We start from the raw sequence: 18,081 nt of genomic DNA on the forward strand, positions 1-18,081 counted from the left end.
TGGAACCAGTAGACCGGCTCATCTATCTCTGTATGTCAATTCAACATTCGTTCTGACATGTACTGCTCAAAAGTTGGCTGGGAGATCTTAGGGGCACAATAATGTTTTGCTGAAAATGGTGCTCGTAGACCAAAGTTTATAATGATCACTGTAGGGATGGTTTCCCTGCTGTAAGAGCTCCAAGTTGGCTGAGAAGAAGCCAATGTCCTGACAGACTGTGTTCCTGAAAGGTCCCAAGGTACTCGTCATGAAGAGGCATTACTCTCTGCCCTGTTACACTAATCTAATGCTATCAAATCAGATCTAAGTTTTATTGGCCAAATGAATCGCTCCCTTTTTCCATCGCAGCTAATGCACAGTGATTGTGGTTGTACAAAATGGCCGCCGTGGGTAATTTGCAATCAATAGATGCTGCCTGTTGGTGGTGGTTCAGAGTCACAACCATCTTACAGTAAAGCAGTGGTTCCCAAGTCTACCATCCTGTAGGAGTTATACCCTGCTGTAAAATCCAATTATGCCCACTAGACCAGCTTCAAAACGGAGCTGGTCATAAGCTGGTCTAGCTGGGTATGAGCTAGTCAACCAGCAAGTGCTGGTGGCTTGTCTGAGCCGGTTGCCGGTACTGGTTGCGGCCAGCTGTTTCAAAACAGCTTGAGCTGGTGAAACCATGTCGAGCTGGGAGCTGGTCTGAACTGGTCAACCAGCTAAACCATGTCGAGCTGGGAGCTGGTCTGAACTGATCAACCTGCTACAAGCTGTTTCAAAACCTAGCTTGAGCTGTTTTTAAGCTCAATGAGATCTCTAGCTGTTGAATGCAATGTACTTTGTTAGGGCTGGGGTGAAATCCTACAGGACGGCAGATCTCCAGGAACAGGGTTGGGCAGCCCTGCTCTAGCTGTTGAATGAGATGTGCTTCCTTAGGGTTGGGAAACCACTGCTGTAAAGGGCTGAGATCTATACATGCCGCTGTGTGAATGCGGTTCATCACTCAGCCTGGCTCGCTGTCCTCAGCCCTAATCTCTGTCCGTGCGTCCGTCCGCAGACGAGGACCTGGAGAGCTCCGGGGATTTCGGGAGCGGGGGCGCGGTGATCCTGCTGGAGGACCAGGAGGAGGAGCCCGAGGCGCCCGGGGGGCGGCAGAAGGAGCGGAGAGGCCGCATCCACCCGCGGGGCGCCATCGAGGACGACGAGGACGGCGAGGACGACAAGGACGACGAGACTGGCTATGTGTGGTAGCTCCGCCCCCACCCCCCGACAACTGCTCTCCAGGGACTACCATCATCTGCAAAGATCTAAAGCCATTCCAGCGCCCTCTCCCCTTCTCTCTCCGTTTCTCCCTCTCCCCTTCTCTCTCCATTTCTCCCTCTCCTCTTCTCCCACTCCGTTTCTCCCTCTCCCCTTCTCTCTCCATTTCTCCCTCTCCTCTTCTCCCTCTCCCCTTCTCTCTCTCTTTTCTCCCTCTCCTCTTCTCCCTCTCCGTTTCTCCCTCTCCCCTTCTCTCTCTCCTTTCTCCCTCTCCTCTTCTCCCTCTCCCCTTCTCTCTCCATTTCTCCCTCTCCTCTTCTCCCTCTCCCCCTCTCTCTCTCCCCTTCTCTCTCTCCGTTTCTCCCTCTCCTCTTCTCCCTCTCCCCTTCCCTCTCTCCTCTTCTCTCCCTCCGCTTCCCTCTCTTCCCTCTCTCCCCTTCTCTCACTCCCTCTCCCCTTCTCCCTCTCCCCTTTTCCTTCCATCCCTCACTCACTTCTTCCCTTCTACCCTCCCTCAGACTCATTTTAGTTTCCACATAATCACTCCCTCCATCTTCTCTTTCCCAATCTTTTTCCTCCCCTCTCTCCATAACCTGCCATTCTTTCTTTCTCACACACTCTCTCTCCCTCATCCTCTCTCTCCCTCTCTCCTCCCCTCCCCCAGCCCGTCCTCTATATACCCTCCCTCTTTCTTTTCTTCTTTCATGGCTCCCGTCCCCCTCTCCAGCAGAAGATTGATCCCAACATGCAGAGACTCTCTATTCTCCAGAGTTCCTCCACTCCTTCTCTGTAAAGCCAGCTCTCCTCATCCCCTCTGAAGCTTTGCTCTCGGTCTGTAGTCTTAGAGGCCTTGGCTGTGTGAGGGCGGGACGTCGTTTGTGTCATGCTCTCTGGGCGGGAGCGGCTCGACCCGAGGACTCGGAAAAGGAATGAAATAGCGCCCCCTACTGGGCTGACGGAGGAGAGACGGTCTGGCTGGCAGCTTGATTCCCATCAGTCTCTCACAAAAAAAAGAAAAAAAAAAAAGAAAACGAAAAAAAAAAGAACAAAAAAAATGTTTTGTTATAAGCCATTATTGCTGCTGCAAAGGTTATGTTCCATTACTGTGAGATACGGTTTCTATATGTTCCTCTATGTCTCCTTTGCTAAGTGCATTCTGGGAAATCTACCACCGCCCCACCCCCCCCCCCCCATGCACACACACTCACCCAAAGGCTTTGAGGAAAAAAAAAAAGATTGTGCTGATTTTAATGTAGCTTTGCTTCTGTTTTAATTGTGTATATGTAGGATTCCTGAGGGAGGTTTGACAGCCTCTGGCCTTCGAGCAAGTCCTTTGTCCCTGTGTTTTTTTTAACAGTAACCTGTTCAGACCACTCGGAATATTCCAGAATAACAAACCAAAAAAAAAGAAATCCCGGGCAACCATAGTCACATCGACCCTACGGTCAGACCGGGGGACGAATCTTGTTCCAGAAAGTACATTTCCTGCCCTCGTCTCCTGCTGGAAGTCGTTTTGTCCGAGCAGACTTTTCCTGCCGAGGACCGTCTCTGGTCTGAAGGGGTGTGGTCTCAGGTGGGTCAGGTGCTGATTGGTTTAACATCACCTCAGCGAACATCTGTTATAATGAGCCCGGTTCAATTACAGAGGCCCACAGCCTTTTTAAAACAAACTGGGCATCTTTGTTGGGTAAGGCCTGATTATAAAGCTTCATGCACATATCAGACCAGGATAGGGTTTTGCTAATGTTCTTAAACACTAAGAACAGAAGATGTGGAGTCTAGGATAATAGCTAACACCGCAAATATTCAGAATTCCAAAATTATACAGCATACAGAACTACATGTACACTAGTGTAATAGACTTGCATATCAAAGGTTTCTAAATTAATGTGCACAGTTGGTCAGACTATAAAACAGGCAGCCTTTCAAAGCATGTTAGATATTTCAAAAGACAGGTTCGTAGCGCTGGGTCTGCTTGCACAGACGCTTGTTAAATTTTCATGTTTTTTTTTTTCTCCCCGTCATCAATCTGGACAAATATGCTATTGACAGAGAAATAAAAACAACAGCAGGAGGATTTAAAGGTTGTATAGTATTTCCGTCAGTGTAATGCATGATTAAAAGGCATGCCCCTCCTGGCCAATCCCCACGATGAAATGCTAAATTATTCATGAGTGAGTCACGTAACCAACCCAGTGGGCACACACACGTGTGCACAAACACATACACACATGCGGCGCACAGACACACACACGCACATATGCATGCACGCGCACACACACGCGATGGTCATTACTGTATGTCTGTCTGTCCATGCCAGGAGTAGACAGGTTTGTTACAGAAATCTCTGCAATGCCATTTGTACAAAACCTTTTTTCAAATGATCTTTGTAAAGCACAAACACATTCTCATTTAAACAAAGAAAAGAAAAGATTGAAATGCGCTTTATATTGGAGTGCAGCAACTGCTTCTGTAAACTTCCTTTTTCGGCTTTGCAAAGGATTGTGGGATCGTGGCGTGATCCATTGGGGCTGCATACATTTCAATGGTGTAGTGCTTTTTAGAGTCGAAGCCCATTTCACCTGCGGTATGGCACAGTAATGCACTTGATGTAGGAGGATCCCCAACCCCGCCCAGCCCCCAAACCCCCAAACCCCACACACAAAACAATGATCTGTCAAGATGAATAGAAAACTCTAAAACAAATTTGAACAGATTTTAATTTTTACATTTACTTTCATTTCTTTTAATTTTCATAATTTATCAGGAAACCCTGTGCCATAATGTGTTTCCTGGTCCTAAATATATGATATTTGATATTTACATGTTCATTTGTATAGCACCTTTTACAGGAGACACAGGTGTCACAAAGACACTTTACAGAGTAGCAGAAGGGCAAACAGGAACAGGGCAAACAGCTTACCAGAACCCCAACATAGCACGAAAATGAGACAGTTTTTGCCTGTGACATAGTGATAGTCATAAGCCTTTCCCCTCACATGGTTACGGTTTGAGAAGTTCCTTCCATTACGTCAGCAGACGGAGAGAAATACACGCACAGCTGAGTCCGCTGGAAGGAAGCTCGCCGTTTACTGCAGCCCTGCTTCAGAAATGACCGGCTGGAGGTGATCGATATTTCTTGTTTGCTGTGTGCAGTAATTACGGAGCGCTCTTTAATTTAGCGAGCGGGGAGAAACACCGCTGACACTCGGTACAATTCAGCAGTTCACCTCGGACCGAACGGAAGGGTTTTAATTAACCGCCGCAGCATCGACAGGCAAAAAAAAAAAAGAAAAAAAAAGAAAAAGAAAATCGCTCCTGCTTGTTCGCCGAGCTTTTTCTGAAGAGAGGCCCAGCTGCTGACCGCATCGCTTCCGCATGATGGCACCCTGCATCTGCACTCGCACACCTGCGTCTGCCAGCACAGTACGGACCTGTGTATGCGCGTACACCGCTCAGTATGTGTGTGTTTGTCGCGTGTATACGTACAGCCCTGTATCTGTGTGTGCGTACACCGCTCAGTACGTGTGTGTGTGAGTACACACCAGCGTCTGCACATACGCTCCTGTTTCCGTGTGTACGTACACCGCTCAGTACGTGTGTGTTTGTCGCGTGTACACGTACAGCCCCGTATCTGTCCGCGCACAGCTCAGCACTCGTGTTTCCGTGTTCGTGATCCGCACATACGCTCCTGAGACTGAGGAGAACAACGCCGTCTCTCCCTGCAGTGCTTTGGGAAACGAGACGAAAAGTTTGTGGAAAGACTCGGGCCCGGCAGCGCTTGTGCCCGTCTCCGACCCTCAGCCGGCGGGGAGAGCAGCATGATGGGTAAAGGTCGGTCATTACCTGCTGAGCGGTGGTGCAGAAATAGGCTTCTGGTGACGCACCTCGATCACTGTTGACCTGCCCTAAGAGCGAGGGAGAGAGAGAGCGAGAGAGAGAGAGAGAGAGAGAGGAGTGAAACTAATCCGCCATCATCCGCTGGAGTGTCGCCTCTCCTCCGAGAGCCCAGGAAGCCACCGTGGAGAATGGGGGTAATCAGAGGCTGCAGTATCCACACTTACCTGTGCCCCTGGGGAGGGTGGATAATGGCGGCTCCATTCTCATTCTCCTAGGCAACCATGACATCATGGTTATGCACCATCACCATAAATGCAGGGGGGTTGATACATCATGTACCTTAGCCACTGAACAGCCCGCTACAAGAAATTCCCTCTAAATGTGGAAATCCAGTTTTCCTCTCCAGAAACACGCTCATGAGCTAGGCTTTCCCAGCCCTTGCATGCGGTATACGTATGTCGGTCAGTAATCTGTCCATATTTTTATGCTGTGTGAGTTCACTGGCCAAGCTTGTGCTTGGGTCCCCGGTGTATGCGTGTGTGGGTGTGGTGCTTTGCTGGGTCTCTGGTGTGTGTGTGTGGGTGTGGGTGTGGTGCTTTGCTGGGTCTCTGGTGTGTGTGTGTGGGTGTGGGTGTGGTGCTTTGCTGGGTCTCCGGTGTGAGGCAGTTAGACCCTTCATTTAAGGAGTCTGAAGACCGAAGATTATCTGTAAGCTTGGTTCACAAATGGACCGTACAAAATAAATCAGCGATTCAAGTTCCTGTGCTACCTGATGAAGTCTGCTGTCCTGCCTTCTACTCTGGCTAATAGACGTACATTTCTAGGAGGGCATAGCACTCTTTTAGAGTCTATGGCGGGTGTTAAATTTACAGTCTAGTGTCATATGTGCGCATGTATGTGCCTGTATGTGTATGTGTGTGTGGGGAGGGGTTTAAGCATTGTCTATCTGGCAATGTGAGACAGTTTGATTAATTATTGCAGCCCTAAAATGGTTTATTGTATGTCCCGACCTGAACACTCCCCAGAGAGCTAACACAGGGGACAGACTACCCACTTTTCCCTCCCCAAACTGCTGACTGTCCTAAAAACAAGCCGCGTGCACACAACCCAGACACACTCCTGTCATACTGCAGGTTAGCGAGCGCATTTTTTTGTTGCAGGTCCCAATGTATCTCACTTCTGCCGCTGCATAAATGGCAGAGACACCCTGAAATAGGTCAGAGGAACCAAACACACACACACACACACTGACACACACTGACACACACACACACAGACATGCAAATACACACACACACACACACGCACACAGACATGCAAATACACACACACACACGCACTGCACGTTCAAGTCAAATGGAAATGCTCATCTCTTGCTGGCTGTCCCTCATAAACAACGGGAGAAAAGATATTAAAATTGAGAGACAGCTGTGCAGATTGTTCTTTTTCGGCTGTTCCGCCCTGTCATTTCCTCCGCGTTATTATGATTATTCTTTTGTTTCAGGCACCCCGAACTTGAGCAGATTTATTGTAAGAGATGTGTATAAATTCAGCCGCGTGTGCGTTTCGCTCCCATGGCAGTCTGTTCTTCCTGTGCTGCAGAAACACCCCCCCTCCCCTCCTCACGTCTCAGTCCCGTCGACCTGCCTGGCACGCATCACTCGTCTGGAGTGCAATAACTCTCCTTCGTTCCTCTTCTGCCCGTTTCTACACAGACACACACACTCTCTCACTCTCTCTCTCTCACACACACACACACACACACACACACACCAATAACATAAATGGCCATATTTGCAGAAGTTCTTTGTTAATTCTATATTTTTTACTTTGTAAAGAAAAACAGAAAAACGATGTAATATAATGCCATGTACAAGCGCAGTGGCTGTGTTCATTTGCATTAACGAGGTGTATAATTGATAGTCCTAAATGTAGTTATAGACCAGTAGCTCCTCACCTATACCGTGTCGTGAGTTCTGAATGTTTTTTCCCTTCTGGAGTTAAAATGGAATGTTGATGTTTTTGGCTGAATTTCTGATTTTCAATGTAACGGTTCCACTATGTTTGTCTGAATAAATTTGAGTCTGTCCTGTTCGGCTGTCGGCTCGATGCTTAATTCCTCAGAAGCGAGGCATTAGCTTCAAAATGAAATGCGGCTAAGCAAGCAACGCAATTTAAATGCAGTCGTTTGAATTCATTTAAAAACAAATTCACTACCAACACACTGGGATCCCGGCAACACACAGTTGTTTTTCACCCACTTTTCTCATTGAAGCAGACCAAAAAAAAAAAAAAGAAAAAGATAAGACTGCTACAGTAATCAATCTGAAGTTAAAATGTCCTCCAAAACATGCCAATTCATTTTGGCTATGAGAGAAAAGTCTTTTGTCTTATTTAGAGTCCCGGGGACTGTGGGAGGACCTGTCAGATAATTTACTGCAATGGTAAAACACAAATGATTATGTGAGGCTTGGTGTTCTCTGTCCTCTTAAATATGAGAAGTAAGGACTCACGCTCCTCTTGCTTGGCGGGTTTGTCCCCTTTACCAAAGCTGAAAAGACTCACTGACCTTTCCATAATCTGAGTGGTTCATCCCATTTGCTGGAGCCATTATACCAGCCAATGCACTCATGATAAAAGCTATTGAATCTGCACAGTGGAGCCTTAAAAGAAATATGCAAACTCTTCCAATTTGGCTTTTTTTATTTTTTGTGCTGGCCATGCTCCCAGCATGCCTCTGCCCAATCAACACATAACAGCCTGCTACTTTGGAAGTGTCACGTGGGGCATCTCAGCCAATCAGAAGAGACCGCATGTTGCCTAGGGAGAGGGCAGTTGATTGACACAACGAGCCCAGCTGTTGTCCGTCACCCTGGAAGACCTTAGGAAGTGGGGAAAAGTGTGTTCAGTTTGGTGCTGGTGTACTCTCCTCCGTAGAGGAATGCACACTGGGCCCAAACAAACAGGCCAAACGTGGGGTCCTTCGTCATCCATCACTGACATGGGCAAGTCTCCCCGGATCTCCCTTTTTAAAACCCCACCTTACTGCTCTAAAAAATGTGTGCCTGTCCGGAAAGCTGGAAGCAAATTGATTATTTCAGCCCATAAGAACCTGCTCAGCCTTAGCAGTGTAGTCATTAGGGGACACCTGAGAGGGCATCTCAACGGGCTTGAGAGGAGCTCTTGGTGAGACATGGATCTCAGGGCAAACTCTTAAAGCAGAGTCTGATATATCCTGGAACTCCCTCAAAGGAAATTGAGCGATTCTGCATTCAGGGGGAAACCTTTAAAATAAGCTATTTATTTGCAGCCAGGGTCTCCAGTGATTCTGCCTCCTGCTTACTTAAAGCCTTCAATCAAACACTTGAGATGCCGGGTGAAAGATTAATTTTCGCGGCATTTCAAAACCCAGGCTTCGACAATAATGTATCAAAAATATAAAACTCCTGGCACAAATCTGCAGTAGCTGCCTTCAAAACGCACGTACAGCCAGTGCCATTTCTATCTACTCATTTTAATCTCTTTCTTTTCATGATGTGGTCTACATGTTAGCTCTAATAAAGTAGCTTTCCTAGAAAGCTCTATGTACCGTCACCTTTAAAAGCCTTCCTTCAAAATGTTCATAAATGCTTATTTTATCAACCACAAACAGGCATATGGCATGTTACAGTATATCTTCACCAGTGCAGCAAATGGCATTACACTATAAACTGACACACAGAACATGACCATGTACGGTTGTTGACTTAAGCCAGTGGTCCTCTCTCCTAGTCCTGGACAGCTGCAGTGTGTGCTGGTTTTTGTTTTTCTCCTTTATATCAGCAACCAATTCAGACCCAAGAAACCGGGTGAGGTGAGTGAACTGTAATTAACTGCTTTAATTGATCAATTAATTGCTGAGAAACAACAAAAGCCAGCACACCCTGCAGCTCTCCAGGACCAGGAGTGAGGACCCCAGCACACCCTGCGGCTCTCCGGGACCAGGAGTGAGGACCCCAGCACACCCTGCGGCTCTCCAGGACCAGGAGTGAGGACCACTGGCGTAAGCACTAGGGCTGCATGATATGAGGGAAAAATATGTTCGATTATGTTGTTTACTGCGATGACTATATGACTTGTGATTAATAAACACATTTTGAGGTGTGCACAGTTTTAATGGCTTTCTGCTTCTGGTACATTGTTAACATAGACCCCTGACTGAATAGCCTATGCCCACTGAATAAAATAAAATAACATTATTTCCAACATGCATTGAACTAAGTGCATATGAACAGCCACTAAATTTAACTGCCAATTTTAATACATTCTGTTAATCGCAGTTCAAGCAGTCTTTTGCAATGTGTTCATATCTCGATGATGATAAATATACGATATATTGTGCAGCACTTCTGAATCTTTAGGTAGAGCTTATGAAGGGGTTGACCAGTTCTTATGACCGAGTTCTTATGACAGACCAATCGACGTAAGTGTGCTGTACTACCGATAATCAGCATTGTGCGCAGAAATTAAATGCATGTGTAAACTGTTTTTAATATTTGTTTTACAATTGAAATAAATATGCTTATTGAAAATAAATGAATAAATGCGGAAATAAACATGTGAACAAGACCACTGATGCTCTCACTAATGATATTATTCAGTAACGCTGTCCTCAAGCAGAAATTAGTGAAGACAATTTTTCTCCTCATTTCTTTCCTCATTTCTTACATTAAATGCATTAATAATGTCACATCACACCGGTGCCTGGATGTAATTTATTTTAATTCATGAGCTGAGATGCTTGTAATTTGCTTCATCAGAAGATTGTGTCTGATTAGCCTGGACCGTCATTTTGCTGTAATTTAGTGAAATTTTGGTGATTATAGAGTGGGGTGGAGGTGATGAGCAGAAGATGAGGGCTTCCTTCCTGCTACAGTCGCTGTTCTTTTGCACTGAGGGGTCTGGACAAGATGAGCCCCCAGCCTTGACCCCTGGGCAGACGGATTGCTTCTCAGCTCTTCTGAAACATGGAGAGGTGCTTCGGATAGCGTACCATCATCATTCGTCTCAATTTGATGTTAGTACCTCACCAGGTTTTTGCATTCTCTGGATAAATGTCCCCCATTCTCTTGTTCAATCTTCCATCCATCCATCCATCCATCCATCCATCCATCCATTATCTGAACCCGCTTATCCTGAACAGGGTCGCAGAGGGGCTGGAGCCTATCCCAGCATACATTGGGCGAAAAGCAGGAATATACCCTGGACAGGTCGCCAGTCCATCGCAGGGCACCCACACCATATACTCACACACTCATACCTGCATACCTGCATGTCTGCATGTCTGCATGTCTGCGGGAGGAAACCGGAGTACCCGGAGGAAACCCACGCAAACACGGGGAGAACATGCAAACTCCACACAGAGAGGCCCTGGCCGACGGGGATTCGAACCCAGGACCTCCTTGCTGTGAGGCGGCAGTGCTACCCACTGCACCATCCGTGCCGCCCCTCTTGTTCAATCTTTAGAAAGGAAATCCTTTCAAGTTTGCGTTTATCTTCAGATGAACCCAATAACACAATCTAAACAGCTAAAATAACTATCCCTGATAAAGGGACAGATGAGTTTGTGCATCAGTGAAACGATTTTTGATATTTACACTTGTCAACCACCCTCTTTCCCCACAATGAGCACATTGTTATACAATGTTTGCTCACTGTATTCTGCATCATGTCTCTGAATGAAGTGCTTGATTTAAAAAATGTGCCATTATTGATTTTGAAAAGATGGATAGCTTTGAAGTTTCAGCATGAGCCTGTCCTTGCCTAAAAGGATCCAGAGCTGTTGTGATCCCACGGATGGGAACTTGAAATCAATGCTCTGCTGTTTGACAATTATGCTTCTGGCTGGGTGAACTGTACCTCGCCCCAACTTACCTTCATTTTAATTTATTTTGTTCAAGTTTGTTTAAATGCGCATCATTTTATCTGCCCTAGAATAAGATAGCAAGTTACATTTCAGCTATTGTTGATGACCATGCATCAATAAATACAATGGGTATCTCAATCATACATAATAATTACATGTCGATGTTAAAACCCGTCCCATCATATCACCATTATTAGTAAAATAGAGGAAAGGAGAAATAAAATGGGCATTTCATCATTGATTAGAGGTCACATGATTGATTTGTTTAAGTCATAGTTTCTGCTTTAAAATGGGCACTTTCATTCATTGGCACTGCATTCCAGATTAACTTGCTTGCTGGTCCCTGTACAATCCCGGCTGGCAGGTTGTTCTGTTCTGAGTACTGTCTGAACACATTCAAGTGTTTCACAAGCAATTATGTGCCATGACGTGAGGAACATAAACACTGCTGTGTGAACGGTCCCTGAAATACTCTTTCATTCTTAGCCATTCTCCATTTGACACAACCTGGTAAATATCCGGCCAGGAAGTGCACAGAGAAAGGAAGTGCAGTTAAGTTATAGCAGCCGGTGTCTATTATTTCATCGTAAATGCAGCACAGAGAAGCAATCATGCAAGACCTAGTCATCGTCAGACACAAATCCTAAAATATAGATCCAGGAACCTAACGGTGAGAAATGCATTCTGCTCACACTGGAGTCGCTTGAGATGTGGTGAGACTGATTGTGGTGAGTCGCGCCTCCCGTGGTTAAAGAGATAAGTTCTGCACGCGTTCACTGCAAATTCCACAGCCCAAGAAGAAGGGGAGCCTCGGGACTGGCCGCTGAGCTCAGGAGAATCGTACGGTTGTGCCACGTGTAGTCTCCGAACCGAAACAAAACAATGGTTGGCACGACTGTGTGTAGTCTCAGAAAATGGCGGTTGGGAATCCATTCAGTAAAAAAGATGAGATGAACTTACCTGGCTATTCTGACTGACAGATTTTTAGATTTCTCTTAGAGGCTGCAGCAAGGGAGGTTACCTGGTCATTTCAGCCGTAACCCTCCGTGCGAATGGGGTCACAGTCATTGGCTGCATCAATGGCCTGTGGCATTTAACGGACACTCACCCAGACTGCAGCTTTTACATTTCTACACTGTATCCGTATTCAGCATCAGTATTGATACAGCTGGGTGTATGCTGAAGCAATGCAGTTTAAGTACCTTACTCAAGGGTACAATGGCAGGGTCCTACCTAGAAATGAATCTGGAACCCAGTGGTCCTCACTTCTGGTCCTGGAGAGCCGCAGGGTGAGCTGGGGTCCTCACTCCTGGTCCTGGAGAGCCACAGGGTGTGCTGAGGTCCTCACTCCTGGTCCTGGGGAGCTGCAGGGCATGCTGGGGTCCTCACTCCTGGTCCTGGAGAGCTGCAGGGTGTGGTGGGGTCCTCACTCCTGGTCCTGGAGAGCCACAGGGTGTGCTAACGTTTGTTGATCAATTAATTGATCACAGTTAATGACACAGTTACCTCACCTCACCTAGTTTCTTGGGTCTGAATTGGTTGCTGATATAAAGGCAAAAACAAAAACCTGCACACCCTGCGGCTCTTCAGGACCAGGAGTGAGGACTACTGCTGTAACATTTTGGCTACAAGGTAAATTCTCTAACCATTATACTGCACTGCCGCCTTCAAAGAACTAGCGTGTAGCCCAGACTTCTCGCTCTTCAAGAGGCAGAGAGAGTTTCAGGCTTCTTCTCTGCGCCTTTGGCCCTTCTAATCCCCCTCAGTGTTCGCTGAGCCAGCCGGTGTGCAGGGGTCAAGGGGCATTCCCATGGTTACGGGCAAGGATATTATAGGTAGCTTCTGCTAAATCAAAAGCTCAGTTCCCTAGCCATTGCATTACACTTCAACCCAAAACTTCAAAGTCCCAAGCTCTGGACTTCACCTACCATGATGCTCTCACTGAAAATGGTTTTGATCCGCTGCCTTTGAAAATGTGCACCTCATGTGCAAAGAACTTCCTAAGTCAAAGAGGCTGCTGGGTAACCCAAGTAGGGGGCTGCAGATCAGTAGTGGATGGAGTGAGTGACCCCAGCACAATCCCCATTAAATATATTACATTCATTCAGTCATTCATTCATTATCCTAACCCACTTATCCTGAACAGGGTCGCAGGGGGGCTGGAGCCTATCCCAGCATTCATTGGGCGAAAGGCAGGAATATACCCTGGACATGTCGCCAGTCCATCACAGGGCACACACACACACCATTCACTCACACACTCATACACTCATACCCACGGGCAATTTAGACTCTCCAATCAGCCTATCCTGCATGTCCTGCATGTCCTGCTTGTCTTTGGACTGAGGGAGGAAACCGGAGTACCCGGAGGAAACCCACGCAAACACGGGGAGAACATGCAAACTCCACACAGAAAGGCCCCCGGCCGACCGGGATTCAAACCCAGGACCTCCTTGCTGTGAGGCGGCAGTGCTACTCACTGCACCATCCATGCCGCCAAATATATTACAGCACTTCACAATTAAATGTATTGGTGCACTTCGCTATGAAACTGCACGTTTCGAGTCTGTACTACAATGTATCTATAGGACTCTGCACCAGATTCAATAACCTGTCATGTAGCTATTATGTGCAGTAATGTCATAGTGCTCCTGCCTTGCAAACTCTTCAATCTTCATTTTGGACAAGCACTCCGAAATCCTTCTGTGTGTTAAAACTTAAAAATTGTATCTATACGTACTTTCCCTCTTGCGGGATGGGTGTATAATGTCTTCTCGGGGCGAGGTAAAGACAGCGGTGCTCTGCCCAACAGCTGCGTGCGGCGTGTGCCTCGCTGTCTGGACGCACCATTCCGCACCGTCAGACTTTCACAAAGCTGCTTCGTCAGGTGCGCAACCTCAATCAAATAAATCATTAAGACGGATTGCGTGCCATAATCCTTTCCCCACCTTTTAAATGGGGTTATTTAGTACAATCCACTGTATTAATCAACGTTAAAATGTACACAGTCTGGGTAGCGAAAGAAACTTAACCTTCGTCTTCGAGATTCTAATTTATATTTATGGCACTCGGCCCCGCGTTCTTGATTAATCCACTTAATATTTCTGTGCTGATCCGTAAATCTTCCGTCTGCTTCCCGAACTGCGGACGGAAGGGTGTGAGCAGAATGCCGCCGCAGAGATTTGCAGCGAGCAGACGAGAGCGTGCGCCGTTCGCCGAAGCCGGCCTGCTATAAACGCGGTCGTAATTACGTTTGATAATTCCGATCGGGGCGCAATAACGAGAATAACTGGGAGATGGGGAGTTTGTGGATTTTTAAGATACACCCCCTTCCCCCTGCCAGCACGGATGCAGTGCAGAGATCTGAGCCGGAGTTTTGTATTTCCGACTTATTCGCATGCCGAGGACGTGACTGGCGAGAACATTAGGATTGCAGACAAATTCCGCCGGCTGTAGAATCCTGCTTGTAATGACAGAAGTGTTCAGGCTACATCCTTGCTTTCCATTACATTTAATCCGCACGGATTGCCATGGCTGTTGTGTGTGGCGGGAGTACGTTCTTTCCATCTCAACTAAGGCTAGCGTACCGTTGCTAGTCTCGTTTTTTTTTATTTTATCCACCCCACAACCCCCTCTGAGACACGTACACTCCTGACACACCGATACGTTTTAGTATCTTGTTCTTAACGTGGAGGCTGGACGTTCCTGCAACGACGGCTACATTTCAACGAGATCGTCCCTCCGCCGCCTCGGCAAAACGAGCTCCTTTTATGGGTTTTACGGCGAGGCGGTGAAAGGGGCTGAGGACGAGGGAGGGATTAGGGAGCCTTGTTCTTACAAAGGAGCGCTGTACGAGGGTCGCGGCCCCTCCAGATCGTCTGATCGTGCGAGGGAACGAAACGTGAAGCGCCGCCATTCCCACTCCAGGCCCGCTCCCCTGCATTCTGATCACAGCGCGGTCTGCAATCGCAGTTCCCACTCAGCCGCGTGCAACCCCACTCGGCTCAGAGAACACTGTCGTTTTCACAGGTTAAATGTGTCTAAAAAAAGGTTGTTGTTTTTTTAAACCTGTGTGTGCTGATTATACTGTAGGCTACTTCCAGGGAGGGGAGTAGACAAAAACAAAATGGTGAAAATATAATTTATTTCTCCTTTTCATTTACACTTTAGATAGCAGGCAACTAACACGCCATTATTATCACCTCAGCGTTTCTGCTGGAAATCTTAACACCTGAATCGAGGTACTCTCCAGGACTTTGCAGGAGCATGAAGGGAAAAAGACGATTCAAATCACAGTCCAATTACCGCTGTCTCCGGTATGAACAAGAGTGGTTTGCATTTAAGGGCGCGGCTCTGTTTGCATCAATGAGAGTGAGTCTTGTGAAAACAGATTAAACCCTTTCAAAGGAAGATCAAATAACACTCATTATTTTACATTTCTTTGACCTTTTCCTCACCCATTGCAGGGGGTCAGATTGATTCCTCATTTGCCCCCTGCAGTAACTCAGTAAAATGAGCAATCGGACATTTCACGCGGAGTTAAGGGGCATTTAAAATGATCTTCCTTTTGGCAGCCGTTTGCAAAGAATACAAGGTGTGAGTAAAATTTTAAACCACCGTGTCTCATAAAAGTCCTTTAAGGACTCCCCGTGTCGATCTCTTCTGAAAATGTGGTTTTCAGGCTTTTTGAGAAACAATTGGCAAGTGTGAGGCTCCACAGAGAGACTTTGTTGGGTCAATGTGATCTAAAAGCAATTCTGTAGTTAAGAAAGTAGCTTGGCTACCACAGGGGGATGGTTACCTGGACTTTTTACCTGCTGTAGTTTTATTTCCACGGTGATGGAAATGTTGTTGGGCCCGGTTGTGCAAATTACAGTCCACGAGGGCCAAGAACTTGTTTTTGTTTATTGATTTAAACCTTTATTTAACCAGGTGAGTCCCGTTGAGATTCAAAATTCTATTTTCCAAGGGAGACCTGGCCTTTGAGAGAAGGCAGCAGCACATAAAGTTACAGACGATATAAAACCTAAAATCATATAAACAAAGCAAGTGTGAGAGAGTATGATGGAGAGGGGAGGGGAGGGCACTTCTTGTTTTACCTGGGAGTCAGGTGTGACCGCAGCCTGGCCAAGTTGTTCATTTAACTACCCGGGAGGATCGAGCCCTAATTTGGATTCAAGAGCCAGATTTGAGTAGCCCCGGTGTAGGCTGATGTTTCAGTCGCGTGCTGTGGTGATACTGCGAAGGTGTTCTGCAGGGGTGAGACTGCTCTCTGACAGGCCAACTGCTGAGGTGAGGTTCGAGCTATAAACGGCCCCATTAAGAGGGCCGGGGTCTGCGTGTGAGACCAGCGCTGTAATTGCAGCCTCGTCGTGAGGAATACAGGTTCGGCGTGAACCTTCGGCTCTTCCGTTGGCTGGTTGTGTTCCTCTTCATTATGTCCCCGTACAGTGCAGTCCTAACACATTTTGGCGTCTGTGAGGCCGCTAACGAGGACCCCGGTCTACGAGACGCCCTTGACACGGCGCGCGGGGCGAAGTGATTACGCTCCGCGCGACGGTTAGAAATGTCAGAGGGTGTTTAGCTCAGCAGGATCAAGAGAGGCACATTCCGTCAAAGCAGGAGTCAGTGCTCCACGGCTGAAATGGGCCCGTTAATCCCCTGATAGGTGAGTGCTGTTGTGTAACTTGTGGACAGTGTTAATTGGTGTGTGTGTGCGTGCGCCTGTGTGTACTGTACACTGTGTGTGTCTGTGTGTGTGTATGTGTGTGTGTGTGTCTGTGTGTCTGTGTGTACTGTACTGTGTGTGTGTGTGTGTGTGTGTGTGTGTGGGCTTCTTATTTATAACAATATGCATGAAAGCCCTTGTGTACCTTCCAATGAGCGGATATTGATTTTACTCTCAACAGAGAACGTGGCACATGATTACATGTTATTTGTTCCCATAGTTTCTGGTCCTAATTTGACATTACATTGCATTAGTTATTTAGCTAACACTTTAACCCAAAGTGACCTACAGTTGATTAGACTAAGGAGGGGAAACTGCCCCCTGGAGTGACCAATGGCACACAGCGTGCGGATCTTACCATGGCCACACCATGTGCTTCTCTGTGCACTGTGTTTGTACTGTGTATGATTCTGCCATCTGTGTGCACTGTGTTTGTATTGTGTATGATTCTAACAGCTGTGTGCCCTGTGTTTGTACTGTGTATGATTCTGCCATCTGTGTGCACTGTGTTTGTACTGTGTATGATTCTAACATCTGTGTGCCCTGTGTTTGTATTGTGTATGATTCTAACATGTGTGCACTGTGTTTGTACTGTGTATGATTCTAACATCTGTGTGCACTGTGTTTGTACTGTGTATGATTCTAACATCTGTGTGCCCTGTGTTTGTACTGTGTATGATTCTAACATCTGTGTGCCCTGTGTCTGTACTGTCTATGATTCTAACATCTGTGTGCCCTGTGTTTGTACTTTGTATGATTCTAACATCTGTGTGCCCTGTGTTTGTACTGTGTATGATTCTAACATCTGTGTGCCCTGTGTTTGTACTGTCTATGATTCTAACATCTGTGTGCCCTGTGTTTGTACTTTGTATGATTCTAACATCTGTGTGCCCTGTGTTTGTACTGTGTATGATTCTAACATCTGTGTGCACTGTGTTTGTACTGTGTATGATTCTAACATCTGTGTGCCCTGTGTTTGTACTGTGTATGATTCTAACATCTGTGTGCCCTGTGTTTGTACTGTCTATGATTCTAACATCTGTGTGCACTGTGTTTGTACTGTGTATGATTCTAACATCTGTGTGCCCTGTGTTTGTACTGTGTATGATTCTAACATCTGTGTGCCCTGTGTTTGTATTGTCTATGATTCTAACATCTGTGTGCCCTGTGTTTGTACTTTGTATGATTCTAACATCTGTGTGCCCTGTGTTTGTACTGTGTATGATTTATGCAGTGCGATGTTTGATGCAGTTTAATTTGTGTGATTTCACTTCTGCATATTACATGACATAGTTTGTTCATTTGGGGCTAATTAAGTGCATGATTATTTAAGACCATTTTCATGAGTGTAAATTGTATCAGA

General features: G+C 46.5%; 1 protein-coding gene across 1 annotated transcript in view; it reads left to right on the forward strand.

Annotated features, from left to right (window-relative positions):
- The window catches only part of spock1 (SPARC (osteonectin), cwcv and kazal like domains proteoglycan 1), a 218,133-nt gene extending 216,811 nt beyond the window's left edge, over positions 1-1,322 (forward strand). The window contains exon 12 of the mRNA XM_061234038.1: positions 1,043-1,322. Within this exon, the coding sequence (XP_061090022.1) occupies positions 1,043-1,236 (194 nt within the window). The 3' untranslated portion in view covers positions 1,237-1,322. The remainder of the gene's footprint in view (positions 1-1,042) is intronic.
- Positions 1,323-18,081: the final 16,759 nt, after the last annotated feature.

This window comes from Conger conger, chromosome 3 (genome assembly GCF_963514075.1).
Source record: "Conger conger chromosome 3, fConCon1.1, whole genome shotgun sequence".
Taxonomy (NCBI): domain Eukaryota; kingdom Metazoa; phylum Chordata; class Actinopteri; order Anguilliformes; family Congridae; genus Conger; species Conger conger.